General features: G+C 34.8%; 1 protein-coding gene across 3 annotated transcripts in view; it reads left to right on the forward strand.

Annotated features, from left to right (window-relative positions):
- The window catches only part of MON2 (MON2 homolog, regulator of endosome-to-Golgi trafficking), a 124,061-nt gene that overhangs the window by 19,101 nt on the left and 78,415 nt on the right, over positions 1-26,545 (forward strand). For 2 of the 3 annotated variants that reach the window (XM_082849674.1, XM_082849675.1), the window contains exons 3-8: positions 4,621-4,748; positions 5,259-5,390; positions 8,354-8,483; positions 10,807-10,904; positions 12,014-12,139; positions 16,367-16,561. In XM_082849674.1, coding sequence (XP_082705800.1) covers positions 4,621-4,748; positions 5,259-5,390; positions 8,354-8,483; positions 10,807-10,904; positions 12,014-12,139; positions 16,367-16,561 — 809 coding nt within the window. Of the gene's footprint in view, positions 1-4,620; positions 4,749-5,258; positions 5,391-8,353; positions 8,484-10,136; positions 10,905-12,013; positions 12,140-16,366; positions 16,562-26,545 lie in introns of those variants that run through there. The other variant, XM_082849673.1, reaches the window with a different exon arrangement.

The following is a 26,545-nucleotide window of genomic DNA, read 5'->3' on the forward strand; positions in this document are numbered from 1 at the left end:
TATTTATTGTTTTCCCCCCTTTTTTAAAAAACATTAAACAGTTTTAATTTGTATCCTGCCTTTTATATTATATCATATATACTTTTTTTTTTTTTTTTTTTTTGCGGTATGCGGGCCTCTCACTGTTGTGGTCTCTCCCATCGTGGAGCACAGGCTCCGGACACGCAGGCTCAGCGGCCATGGCTCACGGGCCCAGCCGCTCCCTGGCATGTGGGATCTTCCCGGACCGGGGCACGAACCCGTGTCCCCTGCATCGGCAGGCGGACTGTCAACCACTGCGCCACCAGGGAAGCCCGTATATATACTTTTTTTGATGCCATCTTTTCTAATTTTTTAAATTGTTCCATATTTCATCAAGTGATTGTAGTTTATTTAACAATTCCTTTATGTTAGACATGTTTCAATATTTAGAATTATTTCTTTAAGATACATTTCTAGAAATGAAATTATTAAATTAAAGGGCATGAACATGTTCTTAGAATTTGTCATCATACCGCTTTCTGAAAAGGTAAAAGTTTATGCCTTTACTGACAGTGTGTGAGTATATTTTTATAGCATCCTTGCCAGATTATTATTTTAAAAAATCTTTCTGGTAATTGAACAAGCAATGGCTTCTCATTTTAATTGACATTTCTTTTTAATGTTGAACATTTTTTTTCTGAATTATTAAATTATTTTCTTTTTATTATTACTTTTTTTGGAGTTTTTGTGTTTTCTTTATCAAGTTGAGCTATTTATATAGCAAAAATATTAACTTCTCATCATGTTTATATCATATTTTCTGCATCATTTACCTTTTAATTTTTTATCTAGATGCTTTTAATTTTTACATAATTTAACTAATTTTTCTTATTTGTTGCTCTCCACTTAGGCAGTCCTTCTCCTTCCACATAGTTGATAATCATTTTCATTGTCTTCTAGTTTTTCTATGGTTTGATTTTTTCTTTATAATATATGGGGTGACTTGAGGACCTAGATTTTTTTTTCTTTTGCAAAATTACTAACCGATTGTACCAACATCATTCTTCCTTTTCCTGTAATGTACTTTTAAGATGAAGCTGCTCATACTTTTATTTGTCCTCATATTGAATCATTTAAAATATTTTCAGACATTTTGAACCATTAAAATTTTTTTACTGTTAGAAATATCAGTCTTTCCCATAACTAGATTTTAAGGGTTTTGAGGGTAGCAATCATGTCTGCATCACATTTTATTTCTTTCACAAGAATTATAATATGTTATTTAATGACTGTTAAAATTTATAATAAAACTTTTATTAACCCCTATTAGTGTGATTCATAGTGGGGTATCCTAGTTTAATTCTTTTTTTCCAGGATAAAAACTGCAATTTTGCAGTGAAACTGCTCAGAGCAAGGAAACCCCTAGGATATGGGGACCTGCTGGACCTCTTTCAGGTGTGTGAAAGTGCATCATTTGATCTCACAGTTATAAAATTTGGAAGTAAAATATATTTATCAAACACACAGTGTTATTCTGTTAAAGGAGTTGTGCTTCTTAAGGGACTTAGGTAGAAATTAAACTTTTTTTCTCCCCACCCCACCGCCCACCCACCAAGTTTTGATTAAAAAGAGTTGACCTTTTCCTCTTTTTTCCATGGAATGATTTTTTAAAAAATGGTTAAGGCAAGATGTCTTTATATTGCTGCACAGCCTTTTCCTCAATGTGGTTTCTAAACTCTAAACCCATAGGAAGCTTTTTATGTAAAGCCACCTTTAAGTGCATGTAATTAAAATTATTGTTTATAAAGAGAAAGCAGCAATTGCTCAATTAGAAGAGTAGAGTTAATTTCTGCTTCTTAGGACCATTATGACATTTAACAGAAGAGAAAAATAATTAGAAACTTCTAAAAAAGGATCTTTATATTACTTCATTGTGATCTAGATATGGTAGATATGTTTCCATTTTTCACATTATGCTTCAAAAAACAGAATAGATCAATAGGTTTTATTTTTTGATTGTTCTTGATCATCTATTCTGGATAACAGAAATTTCCTTTGACCATTATATTCTCATATAAACTGGGAGAAAAAAAAGTAGGAAGGGTACCTTTGACTTACATTAAAATAGAGTTAAAAATTACTTTTATTATTACCTTAACTCAGCTTGATAGATCCGGATAACTGTGACTGACATGTATACAATATTTCAGTGTAACTCACCTTATTTTATTCATTCTAAGATACACAGTTTTTTCACATGTTAATATTCCCCAAATTGGTATGCATTTTACATTTAATGGCATCTTAGAATCACTGTGGGCCAGATAGTGTTGTAGTTGTCTTTTTCAGTGCATGTGTGAACTTGTTCATACTGTCACATCAGTTAACGGTGCATTGTTGGTATCACGTAAGTTTCATTGCTATTTGAAATGTCACCCTAGTTGTTGTGCAAAAACTTTCTGTTAACATCTTATGGTAAGGTCAAAAAAAGCACCACCATCAAAGCCTGCAGAATGGGTGTCATTAGCTTAGAAGAATATCTCAGAGACAGTAGTGAAGTACTCTCAAGCAATGAGGCATCCTAAACAAACAATCCAATTAAAAATTGGACAGAAGATCTAAATAGACATTTTTTCCAAAGAAGATATACAGATGGCCAACAGATACATGAAAAGATGCTCAACATCATTAATCATCAGGGATATGCAAATCAAAACCACAATAAGGATATCACCTTATACCTGTTAGAATGGCTATTATCAAAAAGATAAGAAATAACAATGGCCTCCTTGGCCTAGAGTATGAAATTGTGAGGAAAAAGTATAAGTGATTAGAATGCATCGTATCATAGTTTAATTGGCAAAGGTAATTGGCACTGATTTTCTTTCTGGCAATATGGGTGTGTCTTAAAAATCATTGTCATCAGAGCCTCTATGAAAGTACATTGTTTTTCTTCATTCATCTGAAGACTTCAGGCAATTGGTTTCTATTAGACACTTTTGACTCTTTTAATTTCCATTTGCATCAAATGCTGTTTACCTTAAAGAGTGGCAGCATAATGTTGTGGGAAGAATAGTGAACCAGGGATTAGAAGACATTTTCAGTTTCTGGTTTTACCACCTACTTATTGTTTTACTTGGTCCAAATCATACCCTATAAACTCTATATGAGTATTGTGATACTCAAATGAGAAACACAAGTTAATGTAATAAAAATTATAAGTGCCACTTGTTAGTATTGAAAACTTATATTTGCCTGAACAAGATTTAATAATTTGGAATGTTCTGCAGAGTTAAGGATGGCCTCATACTTCATTGATTCTGGCAGAATTGAATATAGCAGGATATTTACTGCTTCAGAATAGTATTTTTTGAGCTTTATTGTCATCTTTTAATCACTCATGTAAAATGTTTTGTGACATTGTTATGGAAATTTTATGTCTCTGGTTTTGATTCAAAATCTTTATGAACAAGAAAACAAGGAAATAAGGCAGGGGAGCTTTTTTGAAAACACTGTTCTTTGCCAGTCATATTTGCCTTCTCTTAGCTGTGCTAAATCAGTGATTTATACTGGCATACTGAGGGACTTTGCAGAGCATGCTGTAGTAAATAGTAGTCTTTATTTGCCATACCATAAAGGGAGCTTTGGGAGAAGAAAGAAGGGGATTTAAGTGATAAAATTAATTTTAACACTAGTTTTACACTTTTAAAGGTGATTCTGGATGACCTTCACAATTTCTTTTGAAAAACATGTTAAAACTCAGATTTCTGTGTCTTTATTACAATTCTTAACGTCAAAAAATAATTGATGGATGTAGTACATTTGAAAACAAATACCAAACACATAAGTTTAAAGTTCTCTTGACTTGGAATTTTATGTTATTTATTCAAATTCCCTGAGGATGACAAACCTGTCTTGTTCATCTTTGTGTAGCCATTCAGTAAGTGTGTATTGATTTAATTTCATTTTGTAAATTTAATTATGTATAATTCAGTTTGTGCATTTTCTAATCTTTTACATTTTTGTTGACATTTTAAAACTTCTGAAAGTATTGGCTTGGTAGAAGGAGTTATTTTAAGATTTGGAATTACAGCATGTGCATCCAATTAGTTTAAAGCAATATTTCAGTAATAAGAGGAGTAATGTTATTGTTTTTAATGAGTTTACTTCTTGAAGAAGAAATTAGAGCCAATGAATTCAAGGCATATAATAAAATTCTAGGGATCTTCTGAATATTCATTCAGAAATGTGGTGGGGTTGATGTATATACTATTTTTAATTACTTTTCTGCTCTAGAATGTGAATTCTTATTCCTGTTTTCCCTTTTGCACTATTGAAGAAATAGAGTCTTTCTCTGACGTGGGATAGAACTTCTGAGAAATTGCCATTAAAGAGTTTATAGAAGAAGATGGAGGAGAACCAAAGGAGTGTCAGGAGAAAGGCATGGGAGAGCTGAACTTAAGGGGGAGTAGATTAGATACAGAGTCTGTAGTATTTATGTGAAATATTTTAACTCTTACTGCTTGATTTTTATTTTGGTATTTATTTTACATTAAGTGATTTTTTATTAAGATTGTCATTACTGGTTGTAATTATATAAAAATATTCTTATTTATGAATTATGTTTAAAATTTTATTTTATATGTGTTCCAAATAAAGCATTGAAAGAGAACAGCTCAGAGGTTGTTCAGCCTTTTCTAATGGGTTGTGGAACCAAGGAACCGAAGATCACTCAGCTATGTTTAGCCGCCATTCAGAGGCTCATGTCCCATGAAGTTGTGTCTGAGGTAATGTGAAGATTTTATCTGAACTATGCACTTACAAATCAAATCATGAGTTTTCATAAGGAGAGAATAAAACATACCTGATATTTTAATGTACAATAGTGCTTGAAGGACATTGGCTTAATTTTAAAAGGTTACCAAATTGTCTCATTATTAAACGCTCAAAATAAAGAACGAAGTACATTTTGTCAAGTCATTTGTAATCTAAGAATTCATAGTTCACTAATATAGATGAAATCTTAAGAACCAAGCAAGTTTTCAATATCACTGATGGAGAATATTATTCATAAATTATTTTTTAAAAGGTAGGAGAGAAAATCATGACTGTTTGCTAGATTATCTGAACTGATAATTTGTTGTTCGTTAACTTAAAGCTATTGTTTGTATCTGACCTTATGATGGTAAAATAAGGAAAAACATTTCATCACTATGAATCTGCATCACTTTTCTTATTTAAGGACCCAAACACCTATATTTTATTTGTTGACAATAATTAAAATCATTGTTTTACAGACTGCAGCTGGAAATATAATTAACATGCTTTGGCAGCTAATGGAAAATAGTCTTGAAGAACTTAAGCTGCTTCAAACAGTTCTTGTTCTTTTAACAACCAATACAGTAGTTCATGACGAGGCACTCTCAAAGGTAGGAAGCCTGTTTGTCAAAGTTCGTAAGTGCTTTGAGACAGTATTTGAATAAGCTGGCTGAAAGAGAAAAGCCTGGTGCTGTTTGAACAGCACCTTTCCTGTAGCTATCGCAGTAATGCACATTGCATGTTAAAAGCCATCGGTGCTTTATTTTTCACAGGTTAGAAGTGAAATTAGGTTAGGGTGATTAAGCAGAGCCCCTTGGATATAGCTGACAGGCTTAGTTATGAATAGGATGTGGCAGAAGAAAAGGAATAGAGAAAGAGGAAAAGAAAAAAAAATGTGTTTTGAGGTATCAGTGTTCTCCACAATTACCTTGGGTATTCCTGATAGCTCTCCCTTTCCCCCTTTTAAAAATAATTTCACATATATATGTTATGTAAGCCAGATAGTTTAAATCTGTCCCTTAAATATCTGGAAATATGTCCTTTTGGCATTGATACATTGATACTAGGTAAGGCTGCATGTATGATAGCTATTTCTCATTCCTTTCTTATTCCCACCCTCTTTAGGAACATATAACAGCTGTTCTATTATTTGTTTCACTCTTTAAAAAGTTTTTTAAAATTAAGAAATATGGGCTTCCCTGGTGGCGCAGTGGTTGAGAGTCCGCCTGCTGATGTAGGGGACATGGGTTCGTGCCCCGGTCTGGGAAGATCCCATATGCCGTGGAGCGGCTGGGCCCGTGAGCCGTGGCCGCTGAACCTGCCCGTCTGGAGCCTGTGCTCCGCAACGGCAGAGGCCACAACAGTGAGAGGCCCGCGTACCGCAAAAAAAATAAATAAATAAAAATAAAATTAAGAAATATTTCTAAAGAACAGAAAGTACAGCAAGTAATATAAAAACCAGTCTTTACTTAATGATTTACTGTTTAGGGAAATTGTTGGAGTTTCAGTAATAGTTGTATTATAATTTGTATGCCTTTAAGAATGGTTGACTTGTAAAGTAGCAAAGTATACCATCACAGCATACTGTATAGAGACTATATCTCTTTTCTAGTTATTCATTTGATGTTCTTAGGATATAATGAGATTTTACTTAATTGCAAATAGCTTATTCTTTTACCCCATACCTGCTTTATAAAATATTTAATGTATTTTTATATATATGTTTGTTGTATATAGTTCCTCTTGGTTTCTAGCTATCAAATTATTGTTCTGATACATATATTTAAAATTTTATAAAAGGTTATCATTTGACCTACCCAAGCAATAAGAACTGATTATAGTTTTATAAATAAATATAGGATTTATTTTGGTATTTTGGTTAATTTGGAAATGTAATATTTGGGGATGAAAAATGAAGTATAAAGAAATAATATAAAATTGGGTAATAGGAAAGCTTCTCTATAACATGTACTTTTCCTTTATGTTGAAATTTTAAAAGTGTTAGTGGTATCAAAGGCTTGCTTTCTTTTAAATGTTTAATATAATTAATATGATAAGGCATAGTATTTAAAAATACCATTATTATGTTTTCCTCCAAGAATGGCTTCTTTTAAAACTGTAAAACTTCTAGAAGAACACATAGGAGAAAATTTTTGTGACCTTGGGGTAGGTAGAGACTTCTTAGGTAGGGCACAAACCCATGAATCATAAAAGAAGCCACAGAATGGGGGGAAATATTCACAAATATCTGACAAAGCACTTTTATCTAGAATTTATTGAAAACACTCTTACAACTCATTCATAAGACAACCCAGTAAAAAATGGACAAATGATTTCAACAGACACTTTACAAAATAATCTATTCAACTGACTAATGAATACATGGAAAGTGCCTCAGAATCTTTAGTTATCAGGGAAAAGCAAATTAAAACCACAAGGAGATATTATTACACACCCATTAGAATAGTTAAGATTTAAAAAGATTGACCATATCAAGTGTTGTTGAGAATATGGAATAATTTTGAACTCACACATACTGCTGGCAGGAATATAAAATTGTAAAGCAACTTTGGAAAACTAACAGTTTCTTTAAAATTTTAACTTATACTTACTATGTGATCTGTCCATTTCACTCCTAGGTGTTCACTTACCCAGGTAAATGAAAATACATGTCCTCATTGAGATTTGTATGTGAATGTTCACAGCAGTTTTTTGTACAGTAGCCAAAAACTGAAACAACCCAAATGTCTATCAGGAGATGAATGGATAAGTAGAATGTGGTATAGTCATACCATGGAATAAAAAAGTATAAATTACTGATACAAAGAAAAACGTAGATGAATTTCACAAATATTACAAGTGAAAGAAACCAAACAGAAGAGAGCACATACTGAATGATTCTATTTGTATAGAAAATACCAGCTACTCTATAGTGATAAAAGCAGATTGGTGGTTACCTGGGGCCAAGGGTGGAGGAAAAAATGGACTGCAAGAGCACAAGGAAACTTTTAGGATGGTGGAAATGTCTTATACTTGGTTGTGGCAGTAGTTCCATAGGTGAATATAACTGTCAGAACTCATAAAATCATATACTTTAAAGGGATACAGTTTATTGTATATAAATTATACCTTAATAAAGTTGATTTTAAAAGAAAAAATGATTCCTTTTTTAAAAATTATTTTATTCATTTTTATGCTTAGCAAGTTTATATAGTATTTCTCCAGGTGATTTAGTGATACAACAAAGTTTGAGTACTTGCTATTTGCAAAAAAAAAGTTATGGGAAAATAAAAGCACAACACATTATTATATACATGTTAAAAGAACGAGATTCTGAAAGGAGTATTTCACATTACCTTGGTCAATCTTATGTGTCTGTGTATTTACTGAGAGTTTGAATTATTTCAAAATGCTGAGCTTTTTGTAGTTTTATTATATGAAAGAGTGAGACTTTTAGTGTAGGTGATTGAAGCAGCAAAACAAATTATTTAATTTTGGGTTACATCAGATAAAATAAAGATAATAACCATGTTCCTCAATCTTATTTCACACTAAATGGAAATTGTTTTTTCAGGCAATTGTTCTTTGTTTTCGACTACACTTCACAAAAGATAATATTACAAATAATACAGCTGCTGCTACAGTGCGACAAGTTGTTACTGTTGTTTTTGAGAGGATGGTTGCTGAAGATGAACGACACAGAGGTAAAGTGAAAAAAGTTGTTTCCTTTTGACAGTGGGTGGCTCTAACATCCATGCTTTTCTCTTTTATTGATTGTCAGCCATTCCCCTATGAACTTAGGCTACCTAAAAATTAGAATACTTTAAGAAGCCTGTTAGGGCTTCCCTGGTGGCGCAGTGGTTGAGAGTCCACCTGCTAAGGCAGGGGACACGGGTTCGTGCCCTGGTCCGGGAAGATCTCACATGGCGCGGAGCGGCTGGGCCTGTGAGCCATGGCCACTGAGCCTGCGCATCCGGAGCCTGTGCTCCACAATGGGAGAGGCCACAACAGTGAGAGGCCTGCGTACCACACACAAAAAATTAAAAAAAGCCTGTTCATTTTAACTTCATTATTATTGATAATGGCAATTCAAAAGATAAATCCCCCATAATTTTATCACCCTAAGAAGTGGACTCTATTTTCCATGTTTATTTCTAATATATTCATAATTTCATATCAAAGATGATAATTTCACATTTCACACCAGATGTTGCATTATAAGTATTTTCAGCCAAACATTACATTATATGAATTTTTCATGTTATTTTTGTAATTGAAATTTTAATGGTTGCACTATATTTTGTGGCTGTTCTATAATTTAATGAACTACTTGTGTTCAATAGTTTAGTATTGTTTTGAGTGTCTTCCTACATATATATTTCCATATGAATTATTTCTTTAGGGTAAATTCCCAAGAGTGAGCTTCCCTCATGTGAATCTTTGTCTCTGCCTATTAACATGTATTAATCAAGATTATTTATATAATGTAAAGTTTAATATTTTCATATTTTCATCAAATATTTGTAATTTTTAGCATCTTTTTCTTTGTGATTTACAACATTTCCTAAAAACTTAGAAACATGTCCTGTCACAGAGCTTACAGATACTATGCTTCTGTTATAATTTTTATAATTTGATAACTTTTAACCTTTTTTTCATTTGTTAACCCTTATTGGATGAAAAGTAAATTTTTTCCCATGATCAGTTGAAAAGATCATAAGGTGCTACCAAGAGCAACCTCTCTGTTTTATGGAGTCAAGAAACAAAAGATTAAACTTTTTTTTCCCTTTACATAGTTTTTTCTTTCCCCTTAAACTCTTTTTTTTTTTTTTTTTTTTTCCCCCGGTACGCGGGCCTCTCACTGTTGTGACCTCTCCCGTTGCGGAGCACAGGCTCCGGACACGCAGGCTCAGCGGCCATGGCCCACGGGCCCAGCCGCTCCGCGGCATGTGGGATCTTCCCGGACCAGGGCACGAACCCGTGTCCCCTGCATCGGCAGACGGACTCTCAACCACTGCGCCACCAGGGAAGCCCTCCCCTTAAACTCTTGATATTAGCAATCTTTCATATCATTTGGTGTTTTTTTGGTAATACTGGTAAAAAACGGCAATACTAGTAAGTAATGATAATGGTGCCTACTCTAATAATTGCTTCACTTTTCCTGAAATAAACCATTGGTCAGATTTTTCACATTCAGTTTCAGACATTTAGTCTGTTGGTTTATTAGAATATTCCCACTGACTTTTGTCTCACTTTTCCTAGGGGAAATGCAGGTGGAATTCTAGCAGTTTGGAATATTAAGGAATTAAACTTAAGGGATAAAACAGGGCAGTTCTCCAGTTTGAATGTCTTGTATATTCATAATCTCAATATAAGTTCTGGATTGGTAGTTTTGCCTGTGTGTCTCTAAAGACTAATATCTCATTTAATACTTTCTAATAAGGTAGAAAATACTTAGAACCTCTTTCTTTTCAAGTAGTCATTGAGTCAACATTTATTCAAAACAGGCTGTCATAGCTTACAGGGAATGATATCTTTTTAGTATTCAAAGAAATTGGGAAGCCCCATTCTAGTTGACTCTTAGCTAGTCAATACCTGTGACTGACATAGTACTTGTGGCAGATCAAGCAGTTAATTCTTTTGAAGATGGAGAGATGATAGAGAAATTAACCATGTGATAAATATTTATATGTTTGATATTTAATGGTACATTCAAAGATCATGTGGATTTTAAATCCATGAAATAAAGAGACTGGAGAAAGGGGTACTGAGAAAATCAAATGTATGTGTAAAGATACTAAGTTTATTAAAATGAATGTAAGATAGTGAAGAGTGATTTTTATGGCATTTTGTGTAAAAATGGGATTCCCAATTTTTCTTTCCATTTTGGAGGCATGGTTCTGAAGTTATTATTAAAGTTTATAATTCTATAAATAAGTATTTATTTTAAGCATACCTTTTAGACAGTATATATGATTTATTAACGGTCATTATGAACTCCTAAAACCCCTCTAATTTTGATTGCAGATGTTGTAGAACAACCAGTACTAGTCCAAGGAAATAGTAACAGAAGATCTGTCAGTACCCTCAAACCTTGTGCTAAAGATGCATATATGCTTTTCCAGGTATTTCAGTTGATAAGAATAATTTTTATTATACAATATAGTTTTGTATGAATTTTTGATTTTGGAATTTTGTATCTGATTCAGTTTTTTAAGCGTCATTTTTTTTAATTGTCCAATTTTATAGTGTCAAAGAGGTACAGGTTACCCCCACTATCTGACAGTAGCACATTTCTGTGAAACCTTTCATAAGGCAAAATGGCCTAAAGTGAAAAAGCAATTACCTTAGTACACAATTACCTAACGAATGCACAAAATAGATCGAGATAAAGCACAGATGCTCACAGACACAGTTCAAAGCTATGGCAGCTTGATGCTGAGATGCTGAGTGTAGTTCCCGGGGAAAGAGCTTGGCAGTACCACTCTTGCTGCCTGGGGTGTGTGCTGCCTCTACTATGGGCTCGCTGCAAAGCAAGTGCTGACACGATTTTCACTTTTGCCTTTTTTTTTTTTTTTTCTGTAAAAGTGAAAATCCTCTTCAGATTTCTTCTGGTTAGAGAAAACAGGTGCTAACGTAGGTCTTCTGTAAAAGCTAAGTGGTAAAGCGAACTTTTGAAAAGCCCGTGATACCTGTATTTAAAAAAAATTCTAAAACATTAAAGAGCATCTATAGCTAATTAACATGATGAAATGTTATGTTTCACTTTAAGGAAATAAAATGAATTAAACCCTGAACTAGATATATTAGGGATGACTAGTCATATAAAATACTTCCTTTAATAGGAAAATTAAAGTACTAAATTTCTGTTCTACCTAATGTAATTTGATATGCAAATACCTGATTTTTACATTACTTGTCGTGAATAAAATAAGATTAACCTGCACTGAAAATTTTATTAATTTTGTTTAAAGGGTTAAGTGGTTTTTCATTAAAACCATGTTAGAATAACCACTTATCTGTGCACTCTATATATTTAGTTTACTTACATAATCAACTATACAATTAATCAAAATTTGAATTACCAGTACTTAGTTTCTAAGGAGTAAAACCTATTATTTAAGAAGAGATACTTTAAAAAAATTTTTGTGAACTATAAAATGAAAGGACATTTCATTCCAGCATGTGAAATATTTTATTTATTTTTTATTCATTGTTTGATTTATTTTCCCAGGACCTTTGTCAGTTGGTTAATGCTGATGCCCCTTACTGGCTAGTAGGCATGACAGAAATGACCCGAACATTTGGCCTCGAATTACTTGAGTCAGTCTTGAATGATTTTCCACAAGTCTTTTTACAAGTAAGCCATTTGTAGTATCTTGCAACAAAATTAATCTTTAATTTTTTCACAGATACTTTTCAAGAGAGTAACATGTATTTTTCCCCCACATTAAAAAATGCAAAAAATTATAACCTTAGACTTTAGACATATAATAATTTGCTGATATCTTAATTTTTGTTGTGCCCAAGCAGTTTGAAATTTTAACATTAGAAGGAATTCCTAGAGTGTCTAGTCAAGCATTTCCCAATCTAAGGGTGTACAGAGGAATGTGGTACGTGAGCTATTTTTATAATATTTAAAAGCCTTAAAAAATTGTCACTAATATTTTTACTTGTTTGTATGCAGCTTTGTGCTTTAACATAATTTAAATGGAAAAAAGAAGTCGTCAATGCTTAATAAATTTAATGTGCTATACAGACTATTTCAAAACAGAAGGTTAATAGGGGAAAAAGTGAGAAAGAATTCAAACTTTTCATTTTACTTGTAAGAAGCTAAAGTCCAAAAGTGATTCAGTGATTTACATGGGGTTCTTTAGTTATTAGCAGATCTTGAACAAAAACTTAGAACTTTTAACTACTACTCTAGCTCCTTTCCCTACCATGCTGCCCCTCCCTAAGTCATCTATTTTATCCTTGCTTTTACCTAAAAATGTGTGAATCAAGTGAGAAAAAAGTAGAAGGTCCTTTAGCCCAAGAGTTGGGACTGAAACTTTTACTACATGGTTCATAATTTTTGGTCCGTGTTAGACAACTGTTCAGTGCTTTCAATGATAACAATATTAACTGATGATTCCCTTTCTTGTATTAGTACAGGATAAGTGTAGATACAACTCGACTAATCATCTTGTATAAACTGATAGCTGTAACAGCTACCACTTTGGACTGCCTACTCCGTGCTGTGACTTTGCTAAATTCCTTATATATCATACTCTCTTTAAGCTGCACAAATGCCTGAGAAGTACCAGTTATTCCTACTTTACACAGGAGGAAGCTAAGACTTTAAGAGGGTTAAATAATTTGTCTAAGGTTTCATAGTTTGTAAGTGCCCTCACCCTCTAGCCACACTGTCATTCTTGTTGTTCCTAAATGACCCAGGTGGACTCCTGCTCCTAGGCCTTTGTACTTCCTGCTTCCTGAACCCGGAATGCTTTTCTCCCATATGGCTTGTTCTCTTACTCTTTTGAGGTCTTTACTCAATGGTCAACCTACCAGATAAACTTTCCTCACCACTGTGTAAAATGGCGGCTGTTTTTCATGGCAGCACCCTTGTCTTTCTTACTCCTTGTTATTTTTCTTTGTATCACTTATTTCCTCCTGACATATGTATTTGTACATTAGTTGATCTCACTTCCCCTACAGGAAAGTAAGCTCTATGAGGCAGGGACTTAGTTCACTGTTGTATAGGTGCCTATAGTGGTGCCTGGCATATGACAGGTGTTCAATAAATATTTAAATGAATGAGTGAATGAATTTGTAAATGAATTTGAATTTGACGAGATCGGGTGCGTTCAGGGTGGTATGGCCATAGACAATGAATTTGAATTTGAAATGTCTATAGTTTGGATTATGTTTTTTAATTTTGTAGGAAAAGATTTGAAAAAATGTTTCCAGATTTATTGTACCCATAATCTATTGTACTTTATTCTTCCTGCTATAATGCAGAGGAGAAAAAAGAATTATTCTTTGTAAGATCCTAAAATTTACACCTACAAAGTTTTCTTCAAGAGAGAAATATTTGCTTTCATTCACTCATTATTCACTCATCCAATCAAAATTTACCAATCCCTTACAATATGCTAGTCCCTGTGTTCAGTGTCAAGGATACAGAATTTAAATAAGACAGATAAAATTCCTGCCCTTACGGCACTTACCAATCTAATTGGAAGAAAAACATTAACTGAATGATAAGCCATGATGAGTGCTGTGAGGGAAAAGTATAAAAAGTGCTATGGAAATGAGTAACATAGGTACCAAACCTGGTGGAGAGTTGGTGATGAATGAAGGCTATGAAGCTTTCACCTGAAAGATAAAGAGTAGTTAGTTGGGGGAAATAGGTAGTATAGGAAAAGAATATTCCAGAGCAGTGGCTCTAAGAAAGGATCTGTCTTCTCTTTTAGAAAATAAGCTTTATAAGGGCAGGGACAAAATCGAACTTAACCTTGAATTCCTTTACCTAGCACAGTGCTTGGTACATATTAAACAGTCAGCAAGTAAATGCTGAATAAATCATTGAAATGTGAATAAAAAAAGCAGTCTTTTACCTTCTTCAAAATAAAATCAGTGAGTTATAGGACTAATTATACTTAGTAATCAAAGATGACTTTTGGCTTTCTGGCTTGAACAGTGTGTTGCTTGCTACTAAGGTGGAATACTCTATGGGCAGAACTTTTGCTAGAAAGGATAGTTTATTCAGTTTTGAACTTACTCATTTTGAGATACCTGAGTGTACACAAAATGGTAGTTTAATTTATACATCTTGAGCTCAGAAGTAAGGTTTTGGGCTAAAGTTATAAATTTAAACTTCACTGGCATATAGTTGCTAATTGAAGGTATGGGAGTGAATGAGATCACCTATGGCGTTAACATATGGAAGTGAGGACCTGATATTCTGGAGCTCTGAGGAACCTCATTGTTAAATGGTTGGGCATGAAAGGATGAGCATACAAAAGAGACTAAGAACATGGGGGCCAGAAATGTAGGAATGTATCTGAGAGACTGTGGCATAATAAAAGACAAAAGCAGAGAAAGCTTCAAGATGAACCAAGTAATCAGTTATGTCAGGTGCTTCAAAGAAATTTGGTAAGACTGAAAGGGCAGTGTTTGTCCACAGAGATCATGAGTATAATGAGAATAGTTTCAGTGGAGATGGAGTGGTTGATGGGGGTTGTGGAGGAAACCCAGTTGCAGCTAGTTGAATAGTGAGGGGGAAAAGTGAATAGATAAAACTTTTCAGAGTTGTCTGTAATATTTATGAATTAACCAATACCTAAGGTTATTTAATAAAGTATGAAAACGGATTAACTATGCTTTTCATTTTGTCAGTGAAACTACTGTAGATTTGAGAGTAGAATTTCAAATCACTTAACTCTTAAGATCCCATTTTTTGGGGGGAAGAATTAAAAGTACATTAAAATGGATATAAAAGCAATTATACTCCAATAAAGATGTTTAAAAAATGGATATAAAAGACTAGAAGGATATATATTTGGAGTCAACAATGATGACTCACTAACTTATCTCTGGGAGGTGAGATGAAGCAAAGCTTTTATTTTTTACTTATCTGTGTTTTCTTTCTTTGTTTTTCTCTAGTGAAGCTGATTTTTTTCCTTGAATGAACCTGATTTTTTTAAAAAAATACATTTTACAAATTTTGTGATTCTGAACAAATAAACTGCTCTATGCCTTATTTTTCCTTTTTTTGGTAAGATTAAAGGATTAGATTGGTAGATTTTTATTATTGTTTCTTTGCGGCTTCAATGAAATTGAGATGCTTAAAACAACAGAATAATATATATTTGAGATTAGACATTAAATATAGACTGGACTTTGTATTGTCAGTATAATGGGACTACTTTTGGCTAATATAGTCAAGGCATTAATAGGTTAAGGGAGCTTTTCTGCGTAATATGCCATAATTCTAAGTAAAATTTAAGAATTCTTTGCAAGATTCCCAGACTTTAAAATAATTATGCTTGTTTGTCATTGTGTTTTTATCAGCTTTTTGTGTTCTGTTCAAGCAATCTAAGTAGAACAAAATATTAATTAGTAAATCTTCTATGCATGAATAGAATTATCTTTGCAAAGTAAAATCTGAATTATATAATTTATTATACTTTATTAATCAGATTTTTTGTCAACTGCCTATTTAAATGCTTTATCTGTTTGAATTTGTGTAATGCATTTTCTTTCTTTTGTTCTTTATGTTTTTAATTGCTAGTGTCCTACTAAAATTAAAATTCCTAGTAATAAACATCGTTTTAATTCCAAAATTATTAAATGTTGAACTTAGATTCTTTTTAAAACTTCTTGAAATATTGTTTGATCTTATATTCTCAAAGAACAATACTAATTTCAGAATTGTGTGTAAAATGGTAAAATAATAAACTGTATAAACTTATAATAAAGCTAAATTATTCATACTGATTATTAAAGATTATTATTAACTGTGAGACTGTTTTATAAGCATTAAGTACAAACTAAGTTAATTCTTCTTTTTTTTCTTTTTTTTTTTAATCTTTGCAAATAGCATCAGGAATTTAGTTTCCTCCTCAAAGAAAGGGTATGTCCTCTTGTGATAAAGCTCTTTTCTCCAAATATAAAGTTCAGACAAGGTTCCAGCACTTCATCTTCTCCAGCACCAGTTGAAAAACCATATTTTCCTATCTGCATGCGTTTGCTGAGAGTAGTATCTGTTCTGATTAAGCAATTTTACAGTCTTTTGGTAAGTGCTAATTTTTATATGTGTTTGTGTGTGTAATCGCATGAAGTCTCTTCTGAGAAGATGATGTATTTAGCTTTTTCACTTCAGTTAAGCAAACTTTTTTTTTCGAGTACCTATAGGTATTCTCTTAGGTACTCAAAAGTTCATTCTTCCCTTTCTTATGTTTATGTGGCATTTTTAATGTATGTAAAGAAGAGTGATGGCCTATTATCAGATTTGGTGAATTCTAGCATAAGAAATCAATTTTTACTTTCAGTCTAATATTGTATCTATTTTGCATAAATTTTTGGATGCAGGGTATGTTGTGATATTCCAGATCATAATTCTTTCAATGTGATGATTGACTCTTAAATATTTTTCAGAGAAAATGGTATATGATGGTATGTTTCTTTTTAATTTTATGTTAAGTCAAATTCAGCATTTTACCTTAATTTTAATTAACAAAAGTAATTGGTTAGGGCTTCCCTGGTGGTGCAGTGGTTGAGAATCTGCCTGCCAATGTGGGGGACACGGGTTCGAGCCCTGGTCTGGGAAGATCCCACATGTTGCGGAGCAACTAGGCCCGTGAGCCACAACTACTGAGCCTGCGTGCCTGGAGCCTGTGCTCCGCAACAAGAGAGGCTGTAATAGTGAGAGGCCCGTGCACCGCGATGAAGAGTGGCCCCCACTTGCCGCAACTAGAGAAAGCCCTCGCACAGAACCGAAGACCCAACACAGCCAAAAATAAATAAATAAATTAATTAATTAAAAAAAAAGTTCTCATCACAAGAAAAAAGAATTTAAAAAAAAAAAGAGGGCTTCCCTGGTAGTGCAGTGGTTGAGAGTCTGCCTGCCGACACAGGGGACGTGGGTTCATGCCCTGGTCCGGGAAGATCCCACATGCCGCGGAGTAGCTAGGCCCGTGAGCCATGGCCGCTGAGCCTGCGCGTCTGGAGCCTGTGCTCCGCAACGGGAGAGGCCACAACAGTGAGAGGCCCGCATACTGCAAAAAAAAAAAAAAAAAAAAAAAATTGGTTATAGATCATCTATGAAAAGTCAATCTGCTACATGTTAGCAATAACCAACAACATAACAAACTATTAGACCGTATCAGTAGTTTATACTAAATTCTGTGGAGACTATTTTTTAAAAAAGGTTTTTTCCATATTTATGTTATACTTGTCATAGGTGTTCTTTTCCTATTCCAAGTCCATTTATGTAAAATGCATTTAGAACTAGTCTTTATAAGCACTGTAGTTATAATTATTTCTGGCCACGTGAGGTATATCTATAATATATTTAATACATTGTTTGGCAATACTGTAGGAAATCAAGTCATTTCAGAATGTGTTGCTAAAAATGAAATTACAGCACTCCCTAACACCATACACAATAATAAACTCCAAATGGATTAAAGACCTAAATGTAAAACCAGACACTATAAAGCTCTTAGGGGAAAACATAGGAAGAACACTCTTTGACGTAAATCACAGCAAGATCTTTTTTGACCTACCTCCTAGAGTAATGAAAATAAAAACAAAAATAAACAAATGGGACCTAATGAAACTTAAAAGCTTTTGCACAGCAAAGGAAACTATAAAGAAGACAAAAAGACAACCTCAGAATGGGAGTAAATATTTGCAAACAAATCAACAGACAAAGGATTAATCTCCAAAATATATAAACAGCTCATGCAGCTCAATATTAAAAAAACAAACAACCCAATCCAAAAATGGGCAGAAGACCTAAATTGACATTTCTCCAAAGAAGACATACACATGGCCGCGAGGCACAAGAAAAGGTGCTCAACACCACTAATTATTAGAGAAATGCAAATCAAGACTACAATGAGGTATTACCTCACACCGGTTAGAATGTGCATCATCAGAAAATCTATAAACAACAAATGCTGGAGAGGGTGTGGAGAAAAGGGAACCCTCTTGCACTGTTGGTGGGAATGTAAATTGATACAGCCACTATGGAGAACAGTATGGAGGTTCCTTAAAAAATCTAAAAATAGAATTACCATATGACCCAGCAATCCCACTACTGGGCATATACCCAGAGAAAACCATAATTCAAAAAGACACATGCACCCCAGTGTTCATTGCAGCACTATTTACAGTAGCCAGGTGATGGAAGCAACCTAAATGCCCATCCACAGACAAATGGATAAAGAAGATGTGGTACATGTATGCAATGGAATATTACTCAGCCATAAAAAGGAACAAAATTGGGTCATTTGTAGAGGTGTGGATGGACCTAGAGATTGTCATACAGAGTGAAGTAAGTCAGAAAGAGAAAAACAGATATCGTATATTAATGCACATATGTCGAATCTAGAAAAATGGTACAGATGAACCAGTTTGCAAGGCAGAGATGGTGACACAAACATAGAGAACAAACGTATGGAGAACAAGGGGGGAAAGCGGGGAGGGGGGTGATGGTGGTGGGATGAATTGGGAGATTGGGCTTGACGTATATACACTAATATGTATAAAATAGATAACTAATAAGAACCTGCTATATAAGAAAAACAAAGTTAAATTAAAAAAAAAAAGAATGTGTTGCTATTTAGGGAACTGTAAACTATCAGGGCTTGGTGCCAAGGGTTTAAGAGTCTTTTAAAGTTCTTTTTTAAGAAAGGTAGATTAGTTTCTCTAAAGATGGAAAGTTTTTACCTATCAGTTGTTATATTTTCTGTATTGTGTTTATTTATAGTCTGTTTCTATCCACAAAGAAACTTTTAAAAAAATGTACAGCAGAGTGACAAGATGATAGAATAGGAAGCTCCAGGCACTCTACCCCTCATGGAGACACCAACTTAACAATATACAGAACAGATTGCCCTTGTGAGAACTTTAGAAACCAGCTTAGAAATTACAGCACCCCAGGCAAGTCCAAGGCTAAGAAAAGGTTCATTAGAGTGGGTAGGAAAACCCATTGCACTTACCCGCTGTACCTCATCCCACTCCTGGCACAGCACAGCATGGTATGATCAAGGGAAATTCCCAACTTACGACTTCTCCTTCAGGTGGAAAAGAAGGGTGAAATATGCAACCAATGTCCTGACTTTTGGGGGTACTGCCCAAGGGACTGATTTTTGTCTCAGCTGACTCTTGGACACTTAAAAGAAAGGCAGCAACATACTTGGGTGCCTGGGGGCCTGCTGAGATCAAAGTCAAGCCCTGTGGCTTGCCACAGCACCAGGGAGATTATAGTAACACAGACAGACACCAGGGGAAGCACCAATACCTTGAGTTGATACAGCACCACAGACTGCAGTACTACATACAGACACCAGGGGGAGCTCCTGAGTAGAATTCGGCAAACGTCTTTAGCTGGGAAATTACACACATAAGCCCAGAGAGGACACATTGACAGAAAAGGTTTGAGAGGACCCCAAAATCTCTAGCTGGGCTGATTGGTAAAGATCCTTCCCTGTACAAAGCCAGTCCATAAAGACTAAAAGAGTTAGCTGTTTTTTCAAATGCCCAAATTTCAACAGAAAATAAGAAGACATACAAATAAACGGGAAAACATGGCCTAACCAAAGGAGCAAAATAAACCTCCAGAAATTGTCCCTAAAGAAATGGAGATAAGTGAGTTACCCAACAAAGAATTCAAAATAACCATCACAAAGATGATCAGAGAGCTAAAAGAGAACACAGACAACTAGTCAGGAAAATGGTGTATGAACAAAATGAGAATATCATCAAAGAGAAACTATAAAAAAGAACCAAACAAATTCTGAAGCTGAAGAATACAATAACTGAATTGAAAAAATTCACTAGAGGAAATAGACCACAGACTGGATCAAGCAGAAGGAAGAATCAGCAAAGTTGAAGACAGGTTATTTGAAATTATCAAGTCAGAGGAGCAAAAAGAAAAAAGAATGAAGAGACCCTATGGGACACCTCAAGTAGACCAGTATATGCATGTCTCAGAAGAACACACTGTATTTTACTTTCACACTCACAATACCTCTGTAACCAAACGTGGATATTTTTCCCACACTGACCAGTTCTCTGACAGCCAGGTGTCTTACATTTTGATTAAATTCTGATATCTGCCAGAGTTAGTACAGGCCCCATAGGTTAAGGGATCAGTCCGCGAGACTGTCCCCTGTTTTAGATGCCAGTCCCAAGTAGTGGATCCCCAGGTTACCAACAACTTCTGTCTAACTTGGCTACAAATTGGAGGTTCTCACGACCCCTTCTTGGGGTTCAATAACTTGATAAAGTGGCTCACAGAACCCAGGAAAACATTTTACTTACTTTTGCCAATTTCTTAGCAAGGATATTTTAAAGGATATCAATGAACAGGCAGATAAAGAGATACATAGGGTGAATTCTGGAAGGGTCCTGAGAGCAGGAGCTTCTGTCCCTGTGAAGCTGGGGTATACCACCCTTCTGTCATGTAAATGTGTTCACTAACCTGGATGTTCCCCAAACTCCATATTTTGGCGATTTTTAGGGAGGTTTCATCATATAGGCATGATTGATTATTAACTCAATTTCCACCTCTCTTCCCACTCCAGAGAATGGAGGGTGGGGCTGAAAGTACCAAGCTTCTAATCATGGTTTGCTCTTTCTGGTAACTAACCCCTATCCCAGAGTCCATTGAGAGTTGCCTCATTAGAACAAAAGATACTCCTGTTACCTACAAAGTTCCAAGGGATTTAGGAGCTCTGTGTCAGATGCTCCTATCATTCAGGAAATTACAAGGGTTTTAGGAGATATGTGTCAGGAACTGGGGTCAGAAGTCAATTCTTAGAACAAAGGACACTCCTAGCCACCCCTATTTACAAGGGTTTTAGGAGCTCTCCTAAAATCAGGGGTGGAGACCAACATATATATTTCTTATTATTTCACAATGCATTATGGGAGTCTTAGATGAGGAGGAAAGGGGGCAGAGAGCTTATTTGAAGAAGTAACGGCTGAAACTCCCCAAATTTGAAGAAGGAAATGGACATACAAATTCATGAAGCTCAAAGAATTCCAACTGGGATTAATTCAAGAGACCCAAGCCAAGACACATTATAATCAAGCTGTCAAAAGTCACAGACAAAATATCTTTAAAGCAGAAAAAGAAGAGTGATTCTTCATGTGCAAGGGAGTGTTCATAAGATTTTCAGCAGACTTCTCAGCAGAAACCTTGCCAGCCAGAAGGGAATGGGGTGATATATTCAAAGTACTGAAAGAAAAAACTGTCAATCAAGAATACTAATCAAAACTTTCCTTCAAAATGAAGGAGAAATGAAGTCTTTCCCAGATGAACAAAAACTGAGAGAGTTTATTACCTGTGACTAGGCTGAATATATATCACTTCACTATTTATTCCCTAAGTATTATAAGAGTTGTCTTGGGAGGGCTTCTCTCTCTTCCCTCTCTAAAATACATGTTTAACTAGTTAAATTAACATAAATCTATAGAAAGAGAAGACATTTCTCCTTTTCCTTTTCATATCCACTAATCAGAAATGGAGAACCCCATCTTTTTTCTGTTCTCCACAATAATGCAGCATGCTTACATCTTCACCACAGCAAATGCAGAATTCACATTTTGTTTCTGTTCCCAAATCAAGAGTTACCAACTTAATTATCTTTTGTTTTTATAATACTTGATGCTGAATTGTATCCCTTCAAAATTTATATGTTGAAGCCCTAACCCCCCCCCACTGTGACAGTATTTGGAGATGAAATCTTTGGGAGACAATTAGGTTAGACGAGGTCATGAAGGTAGGGCCCCCATGATAGAATTAGTGACCTTATACAAAGAGATACTGGAGAGCATGCTCTCTCTCTCTGCCTGCCATGTGACAACACAGTAGTAAGGCAGCCGCCTGCAAGCCAGAAAAAGAGCCCTCACCAGAACCCAACCATGCTGCCACCCGGATCTCAGACTTCCAGCCTCTAGAACTGTGAGAAATAAATTTATGTTTTCTAAGCCACCCAGTCTATGGTATTTTGTTATGGCAGCTCAAGCAGACTAAGGCATTTGGTTTCTGTTCCACTTCTGTTATCTAGCGGTTCATCCAGTGACTTTTTCATAGCTACAGAAATCTTATTCTTTAGTAATTTCAGTTTTAGATGAAATTGCTGATATTGAGTGCATATATTCTGGATACTAACAAGTGCTTTACATTCATTCATTTAGACTTTACTACAACCCTATAAAGTAGGCCTTCGTATTTCTGTTTTACAGCTGAAGAAATGAGGTTCAGGATATTTATGTAGTTGCCTGAGATCATACAGTTTATAAGCTGCAGAGCTGCGATGTTAAGTAATTCTTTTACACCCCCAAAACCCACACTCTTAACCCCACTGCATTTTATTCTTCACTGTTTTCTTAGTTCTCATTTCTTCCTCTCTCCAAGGCTGCCAGTGCCACGTTTCCTGTACTGCTCCTCTACCATTCTCTATATTTTGATCTTAGTCTCCTCGATTTGGGGGGACAGAATGGGGAGAGATAAAAGCACAACCAGCTACAGTAATGATTGAATGTTGCTGTTTGAAGGAAGAGAAAAGCCTGCTTCTATTCTTCACTTATCTATTGGGCGTGATGACCAACTGGTGAAACTTCCCTTCATAACAAGGCAGCTCTAGGACTGTGCTGCAAAGATGAATTCTTCAGATATGACATTAATTCCTAGTGTTATAATTTGTTACATGGAGACTTGACTCATTAGGATGGAACAGTTCAAACATTCTAGTTTCTCCAAGGGCAAAAGTTAGAAGTGTGGTTGTTGTGGGGTGAGGTACGTGATTGGTGTGGAATGCATCTCTCTTATTTCTCTTGTGTTTTCTGTATTTAAACCTGGAAATGATACATCTTAAAGGACATACTAGAGTAGTACTTCTTACACTTTTCGGTTGTAGGACCCCTTTATACGCTTTAAAAATATTGAGGAGCTTTCATTTATGTGGATTATTTCTAATATTATTTACTGTATTAAAAATTAATCTGAGATGATTCTAAAATCCATTACATGTTAACAGAAAAATTTATTTTCATGAAAGATACCTATATTTTCCAAAGAAAAAAACACATTGTTTTATATTTTTTGCAAATTTCTTTAATGTCTGGCTTAATAGAAGATAGCTGGATTCTCATACCTTCTTCTATTTTCATTATTTTGTGATACGTTGTTTCAGTCAAAGCATATGAAGAAAATCTGTCCTCACAATGATATACAGTTAGAAAAGGCAGAATTATTTTAATGACATTTTCAGGTAATAGTATATATTCTTCTTCGATCTCATACCAAACTGAACCAGTGACTCTTTCTTAAAGGTGTAGAATATGAAACCATGGTAATGACATTTTTATACTCTGTTACGTTAAAATTCATTGATTCATCTGATGCTTCAATTTGTATCCTTTACCCATGCATCATTTATTATGGTTGAGCAAATGTTCCAAATGTTAATACTTTATACAGTACCAAAAATCACACATGTTAATATCAGCAACCATTTATCAGAAGAGTCTTTTGTTTTTAAAAAGCTGTCAAGGTCACAACAGCAGATATAAGTTTTCCAAAATTCTAATTTTTGTTTGAAAGCTTGAATCTTATCATTGACTTATATATCTTATCCATTGTTTCCCCAAAAGTGACAGGCTTACTTGGTTAATTTTTGAGGAAATATCTGCAATATACACAAGTCTAAATAGTCATAGTTTGCCATATACTCTTTTAGTTAAAATGGTTCTCATAGGAGAAAAAAAGTGATTAGTTCAGTTCCTGGCTGTGCCTTTCCTTCAGACAATCATTGTGCTTTGATACACAGCAAAAGTACTTCATGTGTACTTCCTGTTTTGTCACACAGAAAATTACAAAGACATGCACATATGGGTCAGCTTTAATAAAATCAATAATTGTATTTTATTTGTTATTTTATTTTTGTTCATTGTGATTGTGGTCCTTAGGTGAAATAGACCCTTTTACTTTTCTTAATTGTGTGTGATGGTGAAGAATACAATGACACTAGTACAGTTCGGTGCTACTGCCTTGATTCTTGCTAAAGCACCCGCTGTTTTACCCACCATTGTTTTGAATCATCAGTACAAATGTCAATACTTTAAAAATGGCAAGTAATATCTTAGTCTTATTACGAAAATAGTGTGATGTTACAGATGTACTGAAATGGTCTGAGGGACCACACTTTGGGAACCACTGCACTGGAGAATCAGTGTTCTTCCCCAGTATTCACCAGCTTATCTCTTATTCTATCAAGTAACTCAGGGCGGAGAAGATAACTAATCTTCTGTTAATATATAGAGAGTGATTAGAAGAAATTAGAATGCTCCAGTCATTCAGGTACAGATATAATATAGGTAGTACACTATATTCTTTCCACGTCCTGTCATCTGAGCTAGGTGCTCTTCTGCTCTCTGATACACTTAGGCTCCATGCCCAGATGTCTTTTTTAGGAACATATCTTTAAGGAGTTTACTAAACTTAGTTGTAAGTGGCTAGCATATCTCTCTTCTGCCTTTGACTTACTGCTTTTAAAAAGGAATGAATGGGCTAAATTGACTTGTGCAACTTAATTTTCCACATCTTTACATATATTTCTCTCACAAAGAATCTTATCACTGACAAATCCACTAGCTATAAGGTTGTTAGCACTAAACAGCTCCTGAGAAATAGACTCCTGCATTTAAATATTCTACAAGACTTTCTTCATTGTCTCCTAAGCAAACAGTTATCTTATGTACATTATACCATATCAGACATCTATGTGGTATTTCGATGAAAATTTCCACCAGGATGGCTTTGATTCATCTTAAACATCAGTTGTCTCTTGACTATTATTTGGTACCAAAGGACTATAGGAATTCAGAAACATTCATCACCCTTCACGCTAGTATAATGGTGTTCACGGAGTACTTTTGTGCCACAAGAGTTGGACTTGGACCATAGATACCTGTTTCATATGAGTGCAGCCTCTTGGAGGAAAGGCTTAACTTAGATTCACAATAGGCACCTTCCATTGATAGATACCCTTGAGGACAATTCATTGTCCTCAGACACTAGTTCTCTGATCAGAGTTTCACACTTGGCAAGGAGGGAAGAAGCAAGAGCAAAGCTCCAGACCCCAGGAGAGAGGCTCTCTCTTTTACCCAAATCACAAGATTTTAGTGGCTGTAGTATAAAATTGAGTGATTGTTTGATTTGTACTGTAGTCACTTTTTCATAGGAGAGGAAATGAAAGGAAACTCTTAAAGGCAAGTTTTATAACATTAATAATTCCTTTGGCTGTGATGTACTTGATGTTTCTGAGAGCCTTTATTTTCTGGCTTGAAAACCTAACCAGTGAGCTTCAATTCTGTCACCATTTTAAATTCTACTTTTACTCTAAAGCAGATAGTACACATTTTGAAGGACCTACTCATGTTAAAACTCTTCAGTAGATAAAACTGTTGCCCAGTGAGTCACTAGCATGATTCTCTCCTTTTCAGTTCTTTACTAAAAGGGGTAATTTTACTTATAAAAAAGAGTAAGCACTGTGCACTTGCATGTCACTTTGTCATGTTTAGGGGATTTTTTTACTCATATTTTTCTCATTTGAGTTCTCAGGAAGGTGCAGGTACTTTTATCCTTTATTTATAAGAAGATTACCTAGCTTGTTGTCATCTACAAAGTTGATGGATAAAGAAGCTGAGCCATGTGATTTCTGATCTAGTGCTTTTCAACCATATCAAGTTTAGGACAGTGACAAAGCTCTGCCTTATGACTTACCCAGTAATAGCAGTCTAAGGATGAAACTATTTTTAGTTATCCCTCTTACTTTATCCTTATAATTATGTCCTATTTTTAAGCATCTACCTAAAAGGCATTAGAAAATACCAACTGCTGAGACTTCGGGCTAAAATCCTGAGGGCTCCTCTATTCTCATAATTCCTTGCCTCGCATTATGCTCACTCATTTTGGAGCACCCCCAGCTAAAACCTCCAATAACCTGCTGTCCTTGGTGTGGAAGTATGATTTAGTTTGGCC

This window comes from Leucopleurus acutus, assembly GCF_964270905.1.
Source record: "Leucopleurus acutus genome assembly, chromosome: 11".
NCBI lineage: Eukaryota > Metazoa > Chordata > Mammalia > Artiodactyla > Delphinidae > Leucopleurus > Leucopleurus acutus.